General features: G+C 34.7%; 2 protein-coding genes across 3 annotated transcripts; one reads left to right on the top strand and one right to left on the bottom strand.

Moving 5' to 3' along the window:
* Positions 1 to 481: 481 nt before the first annotated feature.
* Positions 482 to 10515, top strand: LOC108987143 (COP1-interactive protein 1-like). 2 transcript variants are annotated; one of them, XM_018960006.2, is made up of 5 exons: positions 482 to 620; positions 1243 to 1320; positions 4236 to 4411; positions 4613 to 9604; positions 9890 to 10515. In XM_018960006.2, exons 3-4 carry the CDS (start codon positions 4318 to 4320, stop codon positions 9583 to 9585), a joined length of 5067 nt encoding a protein of 1688 aa, XP_018815551.2. In that variant the 5' UTR covers positions 482 to 620; positions 1243 to 1320; positions 4236 to 4317; the 3' UTR covers positions 9586 to 9604; positions 9890 to 10515. The 2 variants fall into 2 exon arrangements, with proteins under 2 accessions (XP_018815551.2, XP_018815550.2); XM_018960005.2 differs by lacking the exon at positions 9890 to 10515 and having other exon boundaries at positions 4613 to 9765.
* A 275-nt stretch (positions 10516 to 10790) lies between these two features.
* Positions 10791 to 15798, bottom strand: LOC108987147 (mitochondrial adenine nucleotide transporter ADNT1-like). The gene is made up of 8 exons (XM_018960014.2): positions 15439 to 15798; positions 14322 to 14370; positions 13912 to 14075; positions 13772 to 13809; positions 13354 to 13466; positions 13064 to 13177; positions 11656 to 12000; positions 10791 to 11333 (listed from the first exon to the last, which is right to left on the bottom strand). Exons 1-8 carry the CDS (start codon positions 15603 to 15605, stop codon positions 11250 to 11252), a joined length of 1074 nt encoding a protein of 357 aa, XP_018815559.1. The 5' UTR covers positions 15606 to 15798; the 3' UTR covers positions 10791 to 11249.
* Between the last annotated feature and the right edge of the window lie 5021 nt (positions 15799 to 20819).

Below are 20819 nucleotides of genomic sequence, written 5' to 3'. Positions count from 1 at the left end.
ATATTGTGGTTATTAATAAATATAGACTTTAACTTTTATATAAATTATGTTAATCAAGTTAAATGAATTATACATTTTAATTCAATTCATTTACATGAAACAAATAGATTTAAATGAGTTGTATCGTATTAATATATTTATAATTAATATTATTAAATAGATTAAAATGGGTGACACGACATAATCCGTTATTTAAATGAATTGAGTTAAAATTTAAAAATTTAATACATTTAACTTAACAAATCAAATTTAAATTGACAATCGAATATTCAACTTGATACGATACCAACACGAGCCGAAAACACATTTGCCAACCCTACCTAAACCATGCGTCGGTTATTAGTTGAAGGACTGATGGCACTGATGTTATAGAAGTAGAGCCAAAGGGCAAATATATAAAAGGAAGCTCCAAAGATTCCAGCTTCTGAAATTTGAAGCTACAAATGCTGTAGCAGCCTCTTTGTGCGCTCAAATCCAAACCAGACAACTCAAAAACAATTTTGAAAAAATTAGAAAAAATTATTATATGTATCTCTCTCTCTCATAGGAGAGCTTCCTTCTTGTTTCTCGTTTCCCCTGAGTTCGATCGTCGGTTTGAGGATTTCCTCTCAGACTGTCAGGTAATCTTTCGTTCTTTGATTTAATCTGCGTCTCTCTCTCTCTTCTTCCTTTTTTTCCTGTTCTTAATTCATAGTTTGTCAACTAAAGTTTCGATCTTCGAGTTGAACTTAGCAATAGGAAATTGGCCTTTGTACTACTTGAATTCCGGTGAAATTTCCGGATTCTCGTTTTTAAATCCCCTCCCTGGTTTTCCGTTCGCTTTCTTTCTTCTCTGGCTTTTAAATTTTGCTAGGATCAAGTTCGTGTACGGTATTCACTATTCCATGCTTGAATTTGCATGACTTGGCGTTTTTTCTTGAGTGTTTGGTTTGAGCTCGCATTTTTTCGAGTCCTTATTGGGATATAGTCTCGCATCTGATACGAGTTTAATCCTGATCGCTATTAACGAACTGTCTTAAGATCGTATTTTTTCTAACTTCTATTCGAAGTCCCGAATCCCTTTCATCTTTCGGATCATTTGAATTTAAATCTTAATATATTGTTTGTAATTCCGAAATTCAAAACAATTTACCGAGTTAACTCAAAATTTTGAGAGGTATTAATTATTGTTTCCTACTTAACTTACATAGTTTGCTCTTGATTCGTTGATTTATTCGCTTATCTGTTTCTTGATCTTTTCAGCTCGATGAAGATTTGAGTTGCCGGAATAAGAAGCTGGAAGAGGAAGAGCTAAAGGGAAAGTGAAAGAACTGTAGTTGGGTGAGTCATATCTGACTTTGCGTGGTAACTTGTAGGGGATGATGAATCGGTTACTGTTATTAACTTATTACGATATAGGAAACTGCTACCGCTTTCCGTCAAGAGCACTCAGATTAGTCTCTCTAAAGTTTTCTGTCAAATTTTATTCAAGAATCATTTTTCTTTTTAATTTTAACCACTCTCGTTTCCAAAACTTCGTACATTCTATTATTTATTTTTTATTCTATTAAATAATTTATTTTTAATTTTTTAATTTATTTATTTTCACATTTTTAACTATTCATTTATTTGCTTTTTGACCATTCATCTCTAACGAAAATTATAGAAAAACTTTAAACATTTATCTTTTGCAAACGGTAATATTTTCGAAATTGTAATTTTGTAATAATAATATTATTAAAAAAACCTATTTTTCCAAGGTTTTAGAAAAAATCACAAAATCTCGTACATAATATTTTTTCAAATTTTAATTGCAAAAAAATCTGACATTTTTTTAAAATTTTTCCTAACTGTCATGTTTTCAACTCTTAACAATTTGTCTTCTTCTTTTTTCTTTTTTAATGGCCAGATTTTTGAACTTTTCCAAATGGTCATATATTAGCGTATAAATAAGTGGACTTGCTCTTTTAATCACAATTTAGTTTATTTGTATTCATAAAAATTGATTGAGGATTAATCAAATGGTTTTTTGAGGATTAATAAAATATTAATATAAATAGGTTTTGGGGAACTACTATAGTGAACAAATTTAGGAATTTAGGAACCTACTGTTATAAATTTAAAATTATTTCTCGTTTTGCTCTGTCGGGGTGATTTTTTTCGTTTTTTTTTTTTTAATGAAATCTACTTTTTTTATAAAAGAATTCACGATTTAGTACTTATAACTAACGTTACTATTTTTCCTAAAGTCAGATATTTTTGCCCTAACCGATCTTTTTGGATTTAGATGTTTTTAGTGGTTTTAGATCAGCAATAATTAATTATTATCCAAAATGTGAACGGGAAGAATGCTAACAAAAAAACAGCTCACTTTCTTGCAGAATAATGTTAATATGCTTTTTTTCAATTTGATCGTTTATGTATTTAATTTTTTTAATTAAAAAAGTAATTATTAATATATTAATATTTTTTTAAATATTTAAAAAAATAAAAATAAAATAAAATTTTCACTAAAGACACCAAATGAGCAAATTGAGGGACATGGTAGCGAGAGTGGCTGTCTTTTCATCTGAATCCAGATTTGGCTTTCCTGGGGATTCCTCTGGAATTTGCTGAGCTGGCGCCAGATCATTAATATCGTCTCCACATACGATGTTTAAACACGGTTAATGCCGATAACAAGTTTGGAAATGGTTCGTTGATTAATTAATCTATATGAACAAACAAGATTTTGAATGTGGGTGTTTTGCATAGTTTTGATTCGGAAATCACAATGCTACTTCATGTTTAGGTTAGGTTTTGATAGAAAGTTGAGATGAGATGAATTTTAATGAAAGTTGAAAATTAAGTAAAATATTATTATAATATTATTTTTTAATATTATTATTATTTTAAAATTTGAAAATTTTAAATTGTTTATTATATTTTATATAAAAATTATAATGATGAGATGGGTTGAGATTAATTCTCAATCCAAACTTAGGCTTAATAAATAAATTGGTTTTTTTTTTATTTTCACCCTCTCTTTCGTTCTAGATGGGTGTGTTGGTCTAAAAAAGCATCAGCCTTCAGCGCAATTATCATTAATTGAAGAATAATTAAGTTGGGCCCAATATATATAGTTTAACGGCTATGGTTCCCCCCGTACCGCCTATAGATTCGAGGACCCAATGTACTAATGATCATTTAATTTCAGCAGCTGAAATTGATATCAGTTTCACTGGATTGGAATGTCACACTAACTCATTTACTACTATTTTACTATTTAACTATTTTTTTTCCTTTTTGCTCTTTGAATCTGGACTAAAAATCTCAGAACATGACTTTCTTGCATAATCTAGTAGAAAATAAATTCAATCAACCAACATAATCATGTAATTTAATTAAAAATAAATTAAATTTATAAAAATTGACTTAAATGACTTAAAATTGATCTTCTTTTGCCATTTAAGTCAATTTTTATAAAATGAATTTATTTTTAATTAAATTACATGATTACGTTAGTTGATTGAATTTATTTTTTTATAGATTATGCAAGAAGGTTATGTTCTACGATTCAAATAGCAAAACGAACAAAAAAAAAAAAAAAGATGAGTAGTCAATTAGTAATAAATGAGGTGGAAGGGTATCATCATCAATTTCTTAATATTTATGGGCTTAAAATGTGGATCAATAGACATGCTGAGTAGATTCCAGGACATTTATAGTATAAAATTTTCATTTAGGAATTATGTCCTAATTGCATGGAGATTTCAATTAAGGATTTGCGCTTACAATAAAGAGCGACCCTTTTTACAACTCATAAGTGAAGGAATGACCCATCATACTTTGTTTCTCAAATTTAAAATTCTAACAATTTAGTATTAAGGTACCCTCAAGTTCTTGTCCAAACTTAAGGTTTTTAAAACCTCAAATAGAAGAGAGATAGACATATAAAAAAACCCTTAAGTTCGAGCAAGAACTTGAGAGAATATTTTTTCAGCGGTTTAGCACTGAATGAGTATTGTGCGAACTGTGGATGGGGATACATTGTTGTCCGAATGATAGTACCAATCATGCCTATTGACTGCAATGCCAGGGTATGATAACAACATTGGAAATTTATTGTTTGATTTTTTTATGCGTATCTATTGTGTTCCATCTTGCTCGGAAGCTGAACTTCATCTTATGACAATCTATACAAGCTCACCATCTAGAATATCTTAGCATGTTGAAATCATTATGCTTTACATGCCAGATTTCTTCTGTTTTCTCAGATTTTGAGCTGCGTAAATCAAGACAGAGTCCACCTCATCTTGAGGACTACTTGATAAGTAGATTTGAAATTCTGAAGAAGAGATGACAAAGCATCGCTTCAGAGATTCTATAAAGTCCTTATTTGGGAGTCACATTGATTCAGAGAATGATGAAAAACTGAAAGGGGCTAAAATAGGTGATTGTCTATATCAAGAAAACATTAATTCATAGATTCAAGCTTGTGAAATGGTATTATGGAGTACACTATCAAATTTATGGCAGCAACTGGCAGGATTTACATGTTCTGCTTTTGTATCTTAAGCTATGGCCTGTCCCTTATATATAACCTTTGATTGATGATCAAATAGAACATTGAGAAGTTTCCTGATTTTTGCAGAAATTGAGGACAATGTGAAAAAGATCCTGAAGCTTATAAAAGACCCAGATCCTGAAGAAGGAGATGGTACCCCAGAAAGCTCCAAAAATGAAGTAGTTGCTCAACTAATTGATGATTTCCACAAACAGTACCAGTCACTCTATGCACAATACGATCATCTAACAGGAGAGCTAAGGAACAAAATTAATGGAGAGGGAAAAGAGAATGGTTCTTCATCTAGCTCAGACTCGGACTCGGGTTATTCTTCAAAGGACAGGGGCAGTAAGAATGGACAAGTGGGAAGTGAAATTCAGAAAGCTAGTGATAGCATTAAGCAAGAACTTGAAACAGCACGTCGAGAAGTTGCTGATATGGAGAGGAAGTTGACAGCTAAGAATGAAGAAAAGGAAGGTCTAAATTTGGAATATCTCACTGCTTTGAGTAAGATACAAGAAGCAGACAAAACCATTGCAGATATGAAGACTAACAGTGAAAGTTTGGACTTTGAAAAGTCAAAACTTATGATTGAGAATAGTGAATTGAAAAAAGAACTGGAGGCTGCTGGTAAGGTACAAGCAGAATTGAATAGAGAGAGAGATAGTTTGATCATTGAGAAAGAGACTGCCATAAAAAGGATTGAAGAGGGAGAGAAAATTACAGAAGGCTTAAGAACAATGGTTGATCAGCTGAAAGATGAAAAAGTAAACCTGGAGCAAGAGGTAGAAGCTGTCAGATTGGAAGTTTCCAATATGAAAGAGCAGCTGGAATCTGCAGAGCAGCATGTGTCTGATTTAAGCCATAACCTGGAAACTTCCAAGGAAGAGAACAAATCTCTCAGCTTGAAAATATCAGAAATCTTGAATGAGATTCAGCAGGCACAGAACACGATACAAGAACTCACAGCTGAATCAAGTCAGTTTAAGGAGAAATTGGGTGAGAGGGAAAAGGAACTTTCAAATGTCAAGTATATGCAGGAGGCACATGAGAAGGACTCATCTACTCGAGTAAATGGGCTAGAGGCACAAGTAAAAGACCTGGAACAAGAGCTGGAGTCATTGCGATCCCAGAAAAGCAATATGGAAGTGCAGATTGAAATTAAAGAAACTGATTATGGCAATATAATGCAGCAGCTGGTATCTGCCGAACAGACAATTTCAGATTTAAGCCAGGCTCTGAAAGCCACTGAGGAAGATAATAAATCTCTGACTATGAAAGTCTCAGATATTTCAAATGAGGTTCAGCAGGCACAGAACCTAATACAGGGACTCATGACCGAATCAAGTCAGTTAAAGGAGAATTTAGGTGAGAGGGAAAGAGAATTTTCAATTCTCACTGAGAGGCAAGGGGTGCAAGAGAACGAATCATCAGATCGAATAAAGAGATTGGAGGGTCATGTTAAAGGCCTGGAACTAGAACTGGAATTGTTGCAAAACCAGAAAAGAGAGATGGAAGTGCAGTTAGAGAGTAAAGCAGCTGAATCAAGTCAGTTTAAGGAGAAATTGGGTGAGAGGGAAAAGGAACTTTCAAATCTCAAGTATATGCAGGAGGCACATGAGAAGGACTCATCTACTCGAGTAAATGGGCTAGAGGCACAAGTAAAAGACCTGGAACAAGAGCTGGAGTCATTGCGATCCCAGAAAAGCAATATGGAAGTGCAGATTGAAATTAAAGAAACAGATTTTGGCAATATAAAGCAGCAGCTGGTATCTGCCGAACAGACAGTTTCAGATTTAAGCCAGGCTCTGAAAGCCACTGAGGAAGATAATAAATCTCTGACTATGAAAGTCTCAGATATTTCAAATGAGGTTCAGCAGGCACAGAACCAAATACAGGGACTCTTGACCGAATCAAGTCAGTTAAAGGAGAATTTAGGTGAGAGGGAAAGAGAATTTTCAATTCTCACCGAGAGGCAAGGGGTGCAAGAGAACGAATCATCAGATCGAATAAAGAGATTGGAGGGTCATGTTAAAGGCCTGGAACTAGAACTGGAATTGTTGCAAAACCAGAAAAGAGAGATGGAAGTGCAGTTAGAGAGTAAAGCAGCTGAATCAAGTCAGTTTAAGGAGAAATTGGGTGAGAGGGAAAAGGAACTTTCAAATCTCAAGTATATGCAGGAGGCACATGAGAAGGACTCATCTACTCGAGTAAATGGGCTAGAGGCACAAGTAAAAGACCTGGAACAAGAGCTGGAGTCATTGCGATCCCAGAAAAGCAATATGGAAGTGCAGATTGAAATTAAAGAAACTGATTTTGGCAATATAAAGCAGCAGCTGGTATCTGCCGAACAGACAGTTTCAGATTTAAGCCAGGCTCTGAAAGCCACTGAGGAAGATAATAAATCTCTGACTATGAAAGTCTCAGATATTTCAAATGAGGTTCAGCAGGCACAGAACCTAATACAGGGACTCTTGACCGAATCAAGTCAGTTAAAGGAGAATTTAGGGGAGAGGGAAAGAGAATTTTCAATTCTCACTGAGAGGCAAGGGGTGCATGAGAACGAATCATCAGGTCGAATAAAGGGATTGGAGGGTCATGTTAAAGGCCTGGAACTAGAACTGGAATTGTTGCAAAACCAGAAAAGAGAGATGGAGGTGCAATTAGAGAGTAAAGCAGCTGAATCAATTCAGTTTAAGGAGAAATTGGGTGAGAGGGAAAAGGAACTTTCAAATCTCAAGTATATGCAGGAGGCACATGAGAAGGACTCATCTACTCGAGTAAATGGGCTAGAGGCACAAGTAAAAGACCTGGAACAAGAGCTGGAGTCATTGCGATCCCAGAAAAGCAATATGGAAGTGCAGATTGAAATTAAAGAAACTGATTTTGGCAATATAAAGCAGCAGCTGGTATCTGCCGAACAGACAGTTTCAGATTTAAGCCAGGCTCTGAAAGCCACTGAGGAAGATAATAAATCTCTGACTATGAAAGTCTCAGATATTTCAAATGAGGTTCAGCAGGCACAGAACCTAATACAGGGACTCATGACCGAATCAAGTCAGTTAAAGGAGAATTTAGGCGAGAGGGAAAGAGAATTTTCAATTCTCACCGAGAGGCAAGGGGTGCATGAGAACGAATCATCAAGTCGAATAAAGGGATTGGAGGGTCATGTTAAAGGCCTGGGACTAGAACTGGAATTATTGCAAAACCAGAAAAGAGAGATGGAAGTGCAGTTAGAGAGTAAAGCAGCTGAAGTAAGAGAACTGGGAGAACAAAATATAGAACTGCAAGCCCAAGTTTCAGAATTTGAAATCATGTCAAAGGACAGAGAAGATGAGATATCTGCTCTCATGAGGGAAATTGAGGAGAACAAGAATGAATCTCTGTCTAGAATAACTGAATTGACGGCAGAGATCAATAATCTGCTGGTGGACTTAGATTTTTTACGTTCTCAGAAAGGTAAATTGGAAGAACAGATTGTATGTACAAGTGATGAAGCATCATCTCAAGTAAAGGGCTTAAGGGATGAGGTCAATGAATTGCAGCAGAAACTGGAGACCCTACATAGCGAGAAAAGCGAGTTGGAAGTACAACTTGAGAAAAAAACTAAAGAAAATTCAGAATATCTGATTCATGTAGAAAATCTGAAAGAGGAGATAGCAAGCAAGACTCTGGCCCAACATGGAGTTTTACAAGAGAAAGAAAGTTTAGAAGTGCAAGTAAAGAATCTTGAATCTGTGGTGGACACTATCCGCAGACAGAAAAGTGAACTTGAAGAGCAGCTTGGCGCTAAAGAACTCGAGAATATTCAATGGACAGAGGAGAAGCGGGGGCTACGGGACAAGATATTTGAACTGGAGAAAACAGTGGCAGATAGAGGGTTCGAGTTCTCTGCTCTGCAGGAAAAACTTAAAAGTGGAGAGAATGAAACTACTGCTCAAATAATGACCTTTGAGGCAAAGATTAGCAATCTACAACAGGAGTTGGAATCCTTCAAAACCCAGAAAAATGAGATAGAGTTGCAGTTTGAAAGAGAGAAACAGGAACTTTCAGAAAGTCTGGCCCAAATGGAGAATCAAAAAATTGAGTTAACAAGCAAGATCACCATTCATCAGAGAATGCTGAGAGAACAGGAGGATGCATACCACAAACTAAATGAGGAATATGAACAGCTCAAAGGTCAGCTTCAGGTATGCAAGTTAAATCTTGGAGTTGCAGAGAAGAAGATTGAGGAAACAGCAGAGAAATTCCGTAAGATCATTGAATCCAAAGATCAGATGGTAGCTGAATTGGAAGAAGTGGCTGAAGAACTAAGAAGAGATCTAGAATTAAAAGAAGATGAACATAGTTCTTTAGTTGAGAATGTCCGTACAATTGAAGTTAAGCTCCGCCTGTCAAACCAGAAGCTCCGGGTCACCGAACAGTTACTAACTGAAAAGGAAGAAGCTTTTAGAATTATAGAATTGAAGTTCCAGCAAGAACAGAGAGCACTTGAAGAAAGAATAGATACATTGACTGGAATAATTACTAGCAACAATGAAGCTCATCGAAGGATGATTACGGACATCTCTGAGAGTGTGAACAGTACCTTGACAGGACTGGAAACGGTGATCCTAAAATTTGAAGAAGACTACAAAAAATATGAGAATTGTATGTTGGAAATATCAAATGAGCTTCAAATTGCGAAGAACTGGGTCATGGAGACTAACAAGGAGAAAGAGCAACTAAAGAAGGAGATACACCATCTAGTAGAGCAGCTACAAGATGAGAAAGACAAGGAATCGTCATTTAGAGAGAGGGTTGAGAAGTTAGAGGTCAAGGCAAGGAGGGAAGAAATAGAGAAAGAGAATATGAGCAAAGCATTAAAACAGCTTGAGAAGACGGTCGCAGAGTTAGAACACTTGATGAAAGAAAAGGACGATGGAATGTTGGGTCTTGGGGAGGAGAAGAGGGAGGCCATAAGGCAGCTGTGCGTGTGGATCGATTATCACAGCAGTCGGTCTGATTATCTCAAGGAAATGCTCTCAAAGGTGACTGTCAGAGGGCAGAGGACACGCTAATTGTCCGATTATTCTACATGTATGTGTATGTCCATTTCAGTTTTTGCACCCATTATTGTTTCTATTGATTCTTTTTCTTTCCTTTTTTATTTAATCCTGAGAGGCAGGCAGGCAGGCAATTGGGTTGTTAAAACATTTTACGCGATGCTTAATTCTAAAATATCAGCATTTTATACGAAATTTGGTTTGCCAAACTTAGCTTTCCTTATTCATCAATTCACATTGTACGTACATACCAATTACCCCTTTGTTCAACTTGTTATATCGAGGAGATGAGACGTGGGATTTAATTGAATCTTGACAGCTCATAAAGGCCGTTTAAACTCGAGTCTTTTGCTTGGAGATGACCGCCGGGAAAGAGCTTAGGTGACGCTAGATGACTTCTTCCCCAGGAACGACGATCTTTCAAAACAATAGCTAAGACAACCCCCCCGGCATTATCAAAGTTTTCTGCATATAATTTTCTAGGGGCGAGGCTTCCTCACAACTAGTTCCTACATAATGCAGTAAAACAGAATATTCAGAACAATGGTTTGCTTCAAAGCCTTGTGGAAGATGTGCACTCGATCTTGGCAGGTATTAGTTGGAAGATATCACATGTCAAAAGGAATGCTAATCAGGAGGCTCACCAGCCATCAAAGAAAGCACTTCATCAAAATTGTGAAATTATGGATATTGACTGTATCAACCCAGTTATTAGTGCTCAGGTTATGGCTGAAAAACAAAGATCAGGTTTTTGTGAAAGTGGAATAGCTATAGTACAGTCTGATGTAAATGTTGTAAATTCAAGTTTGGCAATGTCTGTTCCTGGTCTTGTACATTTTAATGTCAATGTTGTAAGCCCTGATAATGTTGTGTCTGTTCCTGATCTCAACTATGTAATGGCTGAAGGCCATAATGTTTGTGAATGAAATTTGATGTTTCAAAAAAAAAAAAAAAAACTAGTTCCTACATAATTTGTTCAGAAATCTGAGCTTCAAATTGCATTAATGTGTATGCAGCCCTCTTTCCTTATCTGATGCCCCAAGTTGCAGTTCAGACTTCCAAATTGGTCGGGGAATCCAGCTTCATGTTAACCACAGAAGCATGAAGGCAGAAACCCACTAGAATCGGATTGCAAGCATATCGAACAACAAAGAAGTGAAAATTCTCCCGCCCCCACCAAAAAAAAAAAAAAAGAGGAACATAAGTTACAAGCAAATCCATTATATTACACACAATCACTAATTGACATAACCAAGTGAGAGAACATACAAGATAAGTAATTGTGAGTATAAGACCATATATATATATAAAAGGGAAGGAAGTAAAAACCAAACGACCTATGGCGGCAATTCTATTTTGTAAAACAGTTACCACAGATACAACAGTGTAGCGAATCACTTGACTTCTCTGGGAAGACATAGGAATGCATCTAGTGCACCAAACTTATTGCCATGGCATAAAAATATGAATGCTAACAACTAAGGTTGGGTTGGATAGAAAGAAATGGGTCTAGATGGTAAGGAATATCGATACGATACTAAAGGTGGGTTTCTAGTTCTAAGATTCCTCCTAACTGGAAAATACGTAAGTCCAGGCATATACCTTCTCCTAATAATCATCTCCGCTTGCTTGCAAAATTAGCACAATAGTTGAACAAACAGCTTGAAGTTCCTCTTGCCTTAGTCGGATATCCTCATCTCAACTCCAAGAATGTCCTTAACCACCTCATATGTAACGAATGCAATTGCGATGGATGGGACCACCTAAAGAAAATAACAGTGACACAAAAGGTTAACAATATTGAATAATTCCATTCATATTCTAAACATAAATTGATACAATAATCTCCTATACAAAACTAACTCTGCATTTACTTTAAAATGGAAAAAAAAAAATAGAGCTAAAACAGGTCAATATCTATTAGATTTAAAAACAGAAAGGATTTCATCCAGAAAAAAGATAATATAAACCTCCTTCAAAGACAAAAAAAAAAAAAAAAAAGGGACAGAAAACAAAGGCGGTAGCTAGTAACAGATGGGTTAATAGGTGAAATGAAGTAGAACATGGAATGATAAATTATACTACCTTCACTGAATTGGGGACCAAACCCTTGTACAACGCTCCAATTCCTTCGTGCCGAACTGTTTTCCTGAATGCATCAACCATACCAGTATATTCATGGGCTCCCTTGTTCCTCCCATCACCAGTCACGACCGACGCAGCATCTTTCCATCCCACCATCTGCATTCTTCGTCGAATGACATCAAGTGGGTAAGCAACTGTCTGGCCAACAGTTCCAGCAGCAGCACCACATGCAAGTCTTGTTGTCACACTCAGCTCAGAGTCCTTAACCAGTCCAAAAGGTCTACTTGTAATCAACCAGTCTTTCAAAGATTCATACACAGCAAAGTTAAGACCCACATATGGAATCTGCATAAAGACCACATGGTAATTATTTTCCCTATTTCTTTTATTAATTAGAAAAATGTGCTGTTTCTCATACAAAGGAGTCAAAATCTTCTTCAAATATAAAAGAGTGTAAACATATGGTATTATATGTACACCATGCTCATGTCTCATCCAAAAAAGTTACATGCATTTATGTAATGCCTCAAGAAAAGCTCAACCCATGTCTAGTATTACACTTTGAAAGGATTGGTCAAGTTATAATTGGAACTCCTTGGAATCATTTTAAAGTCCGCTTACACTTGGAAAGGGATCAATGTTGGACATAGCATTTAATGCATCCCTTTTTTCTAAGTAATAATGCACCCTAATCATACTCATTCACCGCTATCATATTTCTCCTGCTCAACGTGGTACGTAATGGAGCATTATGATCTGCTTCAATCAAATCTCCAACAAAGTCCTCAGGCCCCATATCACATTAAGCGTCTAACTTCATATGGTGTTAGTAGGTCAGCTTTCATATGTAACGACCAAATGAAATCCCAAGTCACATCCAATCTTATACTCCAAAATAACAAGTCATAGTAGCAGTTGGAGCTCATTGGGATCATTATAGCGCCTATTCCACCTGTTAAGAAACCAATGTGAGACTTAACACTCAATGCACCTTTATCATGCTCATTCACCTATCATACTTCTTCCACCCGATATGGGACTGGGCTGTACAATAATTACAACGCCTCGCTATGTCCAATGTTGAGTGGATGAAGAATGAATGAAAGAAGTGAATAAACCATGATACAGATGCATTAAGTGCCAAGTCCTACATTGGTTCCTTGCCAAGTGGGACTTCTGATAAGTAACCAATGTTACATGGGCTAGTCCTTTTTATTAAGTATAAGATCAAATCTGGCCAGAGCTTTTGTTGGCCAGAATCTGGGTGCAGACCTCACTAAAAAAGCATGCAGTGAATGATTAATGAGCTAATAAAGGATAATATTCAATAGTTAGCAGCATAGGAGCTTCAAAAGGCAAAAGAAGTATTTACTTCTTTTTTATAAGTAAAAAAGAAGTGTTTACTCACAACTCCTATGACAGAAGGTAACCAGCCTCTATAAAGAGCCCGAGGGCCTTCTTCCCGAAGGACCGTAGAAAGAGCATGGAAGATTCCCTTATACTGGCGAGGCGAATTTTCTGTCTGTAAAAAAAAAACGCACACAGTTTTTTTATAAGTAAAACACACACAGTTGAGCCATTAGAGTGAATAGATTGAAAAGCTGGCCCAATAGTCAGTCTACAAAGAGTACTTAGAAAAGCCAATTACCTAGAAAATCCAGTTGCATAGAAATCCCAAACTAAGACTCCAGACAATACCTGTACAGTTAGTCGACCTCGTACCATGTCCATTGGGTAAGTTGCCGACATGGCAATAATTCCGGCACATGCACCAGCTCCAAGTCGTAACACAGGAGTAAGCTGAGCCTCTTCTGCATTAAGTGATGAAGAAATGTAACTTTAACCATTCAAGTTCATCATTATCATCTATCTCTATACAACCCCCATTCTAACCTCAAAAAAAGGGAGAAAGAGAATGGGGAGAGAGAGAGAGATAGAGATTAAACAACAGAACAGTAACCATTGTAGGATAGAATAGACAAAAAATAATTTTGATCGGTAAATAAATTTTTATTGATCATAAGGATAGATTAGGCAAAATTAACCAGAAGAAGAAATAGAAGAAAAGAGAAGTATCATTTTTTAAAAGTAACACAAGAAAAAAGGATGGTCATACCATTTCCAGGTTGTTGTCGATAAAGCCATAAAATACCCCTGTTTACAGGTGAACAAATGACAGAATAATTATTGGGATACATAAACAAATATCACTGAGAATCAATGAGCCAGTAAGGGGGTGTAAGGGCAGAAATGTACCGAGATGCTTGCTCATAGCTGAAGAACTTGACTGCTGAGTTTGGGACAATACGAGCACAATTAGTTCCATTCCCTTTGAACAATCCTCTTATTCCCTCTGTTTTCCATATATATTTCAACCCTTGAACTGTTCCGTTGTATTTGATACTATGAGGGTTTTGAACCTGCATATTCCAAAAATTATCCATTCCAGATAAAGAGACAATCAAATATCAAATGTCCAAAAGTAAAGCATCTCCCTGATTCAATCTAAGAATCATGAACAATAATAGCGCACACACGCACACTCTCTCTCTCTCTCTCTCTCTCTCTCACTCTCAAAAATATATAATTAATCATGATATCATAACTGCTCGGTAAAAGAAGTTAGGAAACCCAAGCAAAAGTCTAGGTGATGAAGAAGAAACTACCTGGAGCAAAATTTTTAATCTTTCTAGTGGAGCAACAGCAGTTCGTGAGCTGCAGTAGAAAGTATATGAGAAATGTTTCACGTATAAAAATATAGAGTAAAAAAGCTTCCCAAGAAAGCAAACAGCAAGAAAATTTTGTCTCTAGCCCTACTGATAACAATAGTTTTAGTGATAGTATTCATGGGTTCAGGTAAAACATTTTCTATTCCATTCCAAGCACCTCAAATGAGAATCACATTCTGATACATAGAAAAACCATGCTTTCAACAGGAAACCTTACTAAAACAAGGCATAAAGTCCTAGATAATTTTTTCCAATTACAATGACTAAAAGCTTTCTCGCATACCAAACATGGGAATGTCACATGTTAATCCCTCACATCTTCTGTCCACTTTCCATAACCTATATGTTTGCTCCCAAAACAGAGCCAATTTCATCAATGCTTCAAAATTTTATCGTGGAGAACAGACAGTATCTTGATTCCTTAAGCCCAGTAGATTTGACTTAACTACCAGTCCCATCACTATATATTTGAAGACTTAAAAACAATATGAGGAACTTGTCAGCACAAAAGCCATCCTTGGCCCCTGTATGAACAGGGTCAAATTCATGAGTTCCAAACTTATCGGGCGCATGTAAACGGTTTTTTTAAATAAAAAAGAGAGCGAATAACCCATGCATCTCTAAAAGTGACAATTTCTAAAAACACCCCAATTTGCTAAATTGAACAACACGGAAATGCGAGATAGACATCAAATTTTCAAGAGGAAAAACCATACTTAAAAAAGAAAAAATCGTCACTGTATTTGAATATCACCTCGAGCACAAACACGTCTTAAAGAAAGACAAATATATAAAACGTAACCTCAAAGTTCATTGCAAATAGACACACAAATAACCTAAAACGAAACCAAAAATGTTTCCAAACGAAAATTTGTATGTTCCTATTTATAGAGTCAGATGTACGAAAAACAACGATAATAAGATAAACGAAAAACAAAAGCAAAAGCAAAAATCAAGGAGAAATGATTCGCACACAAAAAGAAAAAGGAAAAAAATAAAAGAGGAGGGTCCAGTACAATCACAGAAACCAAACAGAGAAAAGGAGAAAACTCACACTCCACCGGCAACTCCTCCGGCGACCAGTGACTTGCAGATGCTGAGCAAGGCGTGGCTCGGCGCCTTGACCCCTTCACTCGCGAGCTTCGCCTCCTCCGCAAGGTTCACGATCGTCGACACCGCCGAGTCACTAGTCGTCTTCCCCACCACGTCTTCCGACGCCATCGCTGAGAAAAACCCTAGGGTTCGCGTTCAAAATGTCTCCGTTGACCGGTTCTGGCGATCGACGACGTCGTTTAGCCGTGAGAGCGAGTACGCATACTCGGAGGGTACGCGCTCCGAGGGACGGGAGCGTTTCTGTTTTGTTTAGTTAGAGAAGCGAAGGCAAAATCAGATGTTACTCTCCTTGTCTTGTCATTTCCTATTTCGATCGTATTAAATGATATATAACATATTATTTAATAATAATAAATATATTACATTATATGTGAGATAAATATAAAATGATAATATGATATATATAATTTTCTTTTACCAATCAAACGAGTGGGAAAAAATGTTATAATTTATATTAGATTTTGCAATTTCATAAAACCAAAGATTAAAGAATAATATTCTTTTTTTTAATAAATAAAAAATGATTCAAATGCAAGATATCAATTAATGCGATTAGAATAATTAAATTTATATATTTATATTTACAGAAAATCAATTGAAATTAAATTTTCAATTTCAGAAATTTTCAAAAAAATTAATCCCAACTTAAATCCATATAATTTCTTGAATTTTATGTCGATATTTTCTTTTAAATTTCTCGTGACAACTTGGGAAAATTGCAGCCATTTAGAGGTAGTAGTCATAAAAATATTTAAAAAAAAAAATTGCATGGAAATGAGACTTAAAAATAGAAGTAATGCTACTTATCATTTTAATTTTTATAATTTTCTCATTATTTTATGATATAGTATTAAATGATTAGAAACTATTTATTATATTTTTTTTATAAATTTATCATCTAATATCATATAAGATGATGAATAAATTTTTTTAAAAAACAAAAGATAATAATTTATTTTTCTTTCACCCTTCCTTTTCATCTTGTTGGCCTCGAACACGACAGGATTCGACTAATCCTGTGGAAGACGAGCCATTTGTGCACTGGGCATTGATTTGTCTTGGATAACAGGATGGTGTTGTGGTGTTTACGACTTCAAGGTTTATCCAATTGAACTGGAAAAGCCTAAAGGGCCCCAAAATTGTGGCTAATCTGGTGCCTTCTTTTTTAGGTCCACACACGGAGGGTTCTGATGTCAATATCCACAACTTCAAATGCAAATTGATGGGTGTTGTTGAAATTGTTGTCAATGTCTTGCCCAGTAACAATAAATTCTGGCCGCACACTCCTACCGGAAAACATATTACGTGGCAGTTTTAGATTGTGTTTGATGTCTCGCATATTTTTACCATTCATGGATCGACTTTTCCGGAATCAAAATCTAGAATTAAGGAATATGAAACCTGAGATCTTTACTTTTATTATTCTACCCAACTTGATGAGCCTTGTGAGAGGGATTATTCGTGGACCACATGAAAGGAAATATGTCCCGTGGAATATTACAGATTCAATGCCCCTTGTATCTCCATTTCCCTATATCTAATTAGATTATAGCACTTAGAATAACAACATGGCTTTTTGCCACTTATAAATGATATTAATACTACAATTCATGTTGTCAGTGTCAATTGGAATTTGAGAAGTTGATCATTAACTCTAGAATAATATTATATGTAGTCATGGATTGTACGACATGCGTACTCCTTACGCATTTTATAATTACAAATATCATTTTTCATAACTCTATCACAATTCATTTAATTTAATGGGTTGAATAGTTTCACCCTAATTCATTTAAGTTTGTATTCAAGTTTACAAGTTAGGAAAAAAGTTATCAATTCTAATTGTCACTTGTTAGATTCGTATAAGTATCTACAATTACAATAAAATCTGTTTACAATTATTTATGAAAAACGTTGGATGCAAGCGGCCAAAGCACAATCGGCATATAAACGTTGACGTGGTGACCATGTCATTTAATAAAACGATTGTGCTTCATTTGTGTTTCTTTTAGGAATAAAACGGTGTGTTTCATGAAATCCCTCTCCATTTCGTTTTCGTAACCCTAGGGTCATCTCCCTTTCCCTCTCCATTTCGCAATCAGTTCTAACATTATACTTTGCAACTTCACACTATTTTATCATTGAAAACAAGAAGATAAAGCATGATAAAGACAAATTTTATTAGATCACTGCCATCTACAAAAGCATAAGAAGTTATGATGAATCAGCAAATTCTCTGGTCAATCAAATAAGGGGAAAAGTACCTAGTAATAAGAAGATTTAGATTAAAAAAATGAAGTTGCGTGGACAAATGAGAAGTGTGCAAGAGAAACAAAGAACTCATTCTCCTTAATCTCTCTCTCTTGAGTTGGGTTTTAATTTACATCTCCCCTTAGTCAATCAAACAACTTTACCCATCCTTTTTTTTTCCTTCTATTTTTTTCACTCGTCTAATCTCTTTATAGAGCTATTTCAGTCTGCAAAGCAGTGACATTAAACTCCACTTGTTGTTGCTGTTGTTATGCGAACCCAACCTCCCACCTTGGCTTGGTCATGACTCCATCATGCACAGGCACGAAGAAGATACAGGCGAGCTACCTTTTTCATCTACAAGAAGACCTAGACGAGACGAACTCTGAGAAATTTGAGAGACACAAATGATGACCAAGACTCACACGAAGAGCTGATGTCTTTCTTCTCACTCTCTGTGTTTCTTTTCTATTTTTATTTTGGTCTTTTTTTCTTTTATATTTATTATTATTATTTTTTAAAGCCGTTTGCACGCCGCTTACATAAGGCGACTGTCCATAGCAGTTTTGATTCTTTATATTGACCCATCAAGCATACTACTGACGAATTAGCCAATAGAAACCCGTTAAATCAACTTATAAAAGAAAGTATTAATATATATATTTTTTCCTATGAATATAATCCTTCTTACAAAAAATGTGTATTATATAACAAACTTTTAAATAACATGACTCCTAGAATTATTTTTATCCCAACTTTGAGCTCTGTATTCATGCGTTAGAAGTTTTAAGCGTGGTTTGAGACTCGAGTACTAGGCTAGATAATGATTGAACCCAGCCCAAAAGTGCTGAACGTGTACAGAAGTCCGTGTTAGGTCCCTTGGGTTCACATGGCAGGCCCAACCTTGAATAGTCACTGAACATCCAAAACCCAAAAGAACACGGAAAAAAAAACCCGGAGATCAATCAATCCGTGCCGCAACCGCTGAGCAAAAATAAATAAAGATGATGCTACGTAAGATGTGTAATTTTTATCTATTTTATTTAAATAAAAAATAATTTTATTATTAAGAAGCTTTTTTTAAAATTAATCTCAAATTTATCCATATTTAAAAGAAAATGTGTAAACATTTTAAAACTATTTCAATAAATAATAAATTATGAAAAATTCTTTTCATCAGTCACAATTCATCATCTTATATTTTACATTTTATAAAAAATATTTCTATATCTTATAAAAAATTATAAATATAAAATATGAAAATAAATAATGACTTAATCTATATATACTTTTCTAAAACTAGACCAGATAAAAGCGTATTTCACGATGATGGAAAAGTAGATAAGTTGGAATTTGCGAAGGATGCTTTTCATGTGTAAAAGGTTTGTGCCAAAAGAAATTAAAAAAAAAAAAAAATTGTAATCGGAGATTCCATAGGTATTTTAGGGAAGGGGCTGAATGATCCAGTCAAGACGAAAATGATGATTTTTCTTTTGGAGAAAAGTAGAATGGATAAGAAATTGCAGGAATTAATGTGATTGGTTAATTCGTGTGTTCGTGTTTTTGAGTTCGTATCGTATCAAATTTCGTTAAGACGATGATGTTATTTTTATTTTCCTTATTGGGGGGCATTCAAAAGTCAGAATTCATAAAACAACAACCAAAAGATGTAAAGTCAGGACTCAGGAATGAATCTGCCCAATCAATCGGTTCGGAAATTGACACTATAATATGCCAGGTTTGACCAAGTACTCGTTCCATGACATGGTCAAAAAAAAAAAAAAAACTTGAATTAATGTCTTTGCAGACAACTCTGCCACATGGCTACTTGTCTTGCCACAACAACACGTATTTAAAATGTTAAATATATTTTAAAAAAAAAATTTACAAAAAATATATTTAATTAATTGCATCGGATTTCTTGTAATAAAAGATTCATGTTGACATTTGTCAGAATATCATATAAAGTTTATTCCAAATAAATTAGAGCCTAACAACTCGTAGGAAATGATGTTATAATCATATATGAACTGACACTTCTTGTTTTGATTTAGCTGAGCTAATGGATAAAAGAAAGAAAAATTATTGGATTTGGAAGATTTCAACCTCTGGGGCCTATAGGATACAAAGAATGGTATGATGATTAAGATTAGCTCATACAGCATATATATATATATAAACGCTATTCATGTGGAGCACAAAAATATTTAATTTTTTTAATTATCAAATGGAGGGAAAAAATATTTGATTATTATTATTTAATTACATAGAAGTGCTATTACATACATAAATAGATTAATAAAAATAAACTCATAAATCGATGCTCTTTCATGTGATGTTTAGATATATATTATAATTAACTTTACAATCTAACGTACTACATCGATCTATATCAATTTATTAATTTATTTTTATATAATCTTTTTTAACTAAATTATTTATCTTAAACACAGTTTATAATTGAAAGATAGATAAATATACTATGTCTATATCGCAGGATGCATATGTCATGTTCGGGGTGTAAGATTATCGGTCCAAATCGAAAAAATCGATTCGAACGAATAGTTTTATTAATATTTATTAATTATATATAAAATATTAAAAAGATTATTTAATTTTAATTTTATTAATTTAATTAATTTTTTTGTTAAAAAAAAGAGTAAAAAAAAGTTCATGAATCGAATCGAACAAATGGACCGACCTATTATCCAGGCCGATTACACCCTTGATCGTACAACCTGTCCCGAACAAATTGTAAGAAATATTTAGGCCACATATTATAGACAAAAATTATAGAATTTTCTGTTTGGACCCAACCGTACGCTGAAAGGCCACTGTCTTGTGTGAAACAGAGAAATGCCAGTGAAATAGAGAAATGTCACTGTCTAGTGTGAAATAGAGAAGCTCTGAGTAAGTCAAAAGAAATGAAGATAAACAGCTTTGTTTCTGATTTGGATAAATATATGTTTTTATCTTATTTTAATATTTAAATATTATAAATATAAATATTTTTTATTTTTTAATCTTTTATTTAATCATTACTTAATTATTATAATATTTTCAAACATTTAA

This window comes from Juglans regia, chromosome 2, assembly GCF_001411555.2.
Source record: "Juglans regia cultivar Chandler chromosome 2, Walnut 2.0, whole genome shotgun sequence".
NCBI lineage: Eukaryota > Viridiplantae > Streptophyta > Magnoliopsida > Fagales > Juglandaceae > Juglans > Juglans regia.
The sequence above is the reverse complement of the archived record's forward strand: the minus strand, read 5'-3'. Positions and strand labels throughout refer to the sequence as shown.

Coding starts and splice junctions, on each gene's coding strand:
- LOC108987143 (XM_018960006.2), top strand. CDS start 4,318: ATGACAAAGCATCGCTTCAGAGATTCTATAAAGTCCTTATTTGGGAGT. Junction 4,412..4,612: donor ACTGAAAGGGGCTAAAATAG/GTGATTGTCTAT, acceptor TGATTTTTGCAG/AAATTGAGGACAATGTGAAA.
- LOC108987147 (XM_018960014.2), bottom strand. CDS start 15,605: ATGGCGTCGGAAGACGTGGTGGGGAAGACGACTAGTGACTCGGCGGTG. Junction 14,076..14,321: donor GATTAAAAATTTTGCTCCAG/GTAGTTTCTTCT, acceptor TGGAATATGCAG/GTTCAAAACCCTCATAGTAT. Junction 11,334..11,655: donor TGGTCCCCAATTCAGTGAAG/GTAGTATAATTT, acceptor TATTTTCTTTAG/GTGGTCCCATCCATCGCAAT.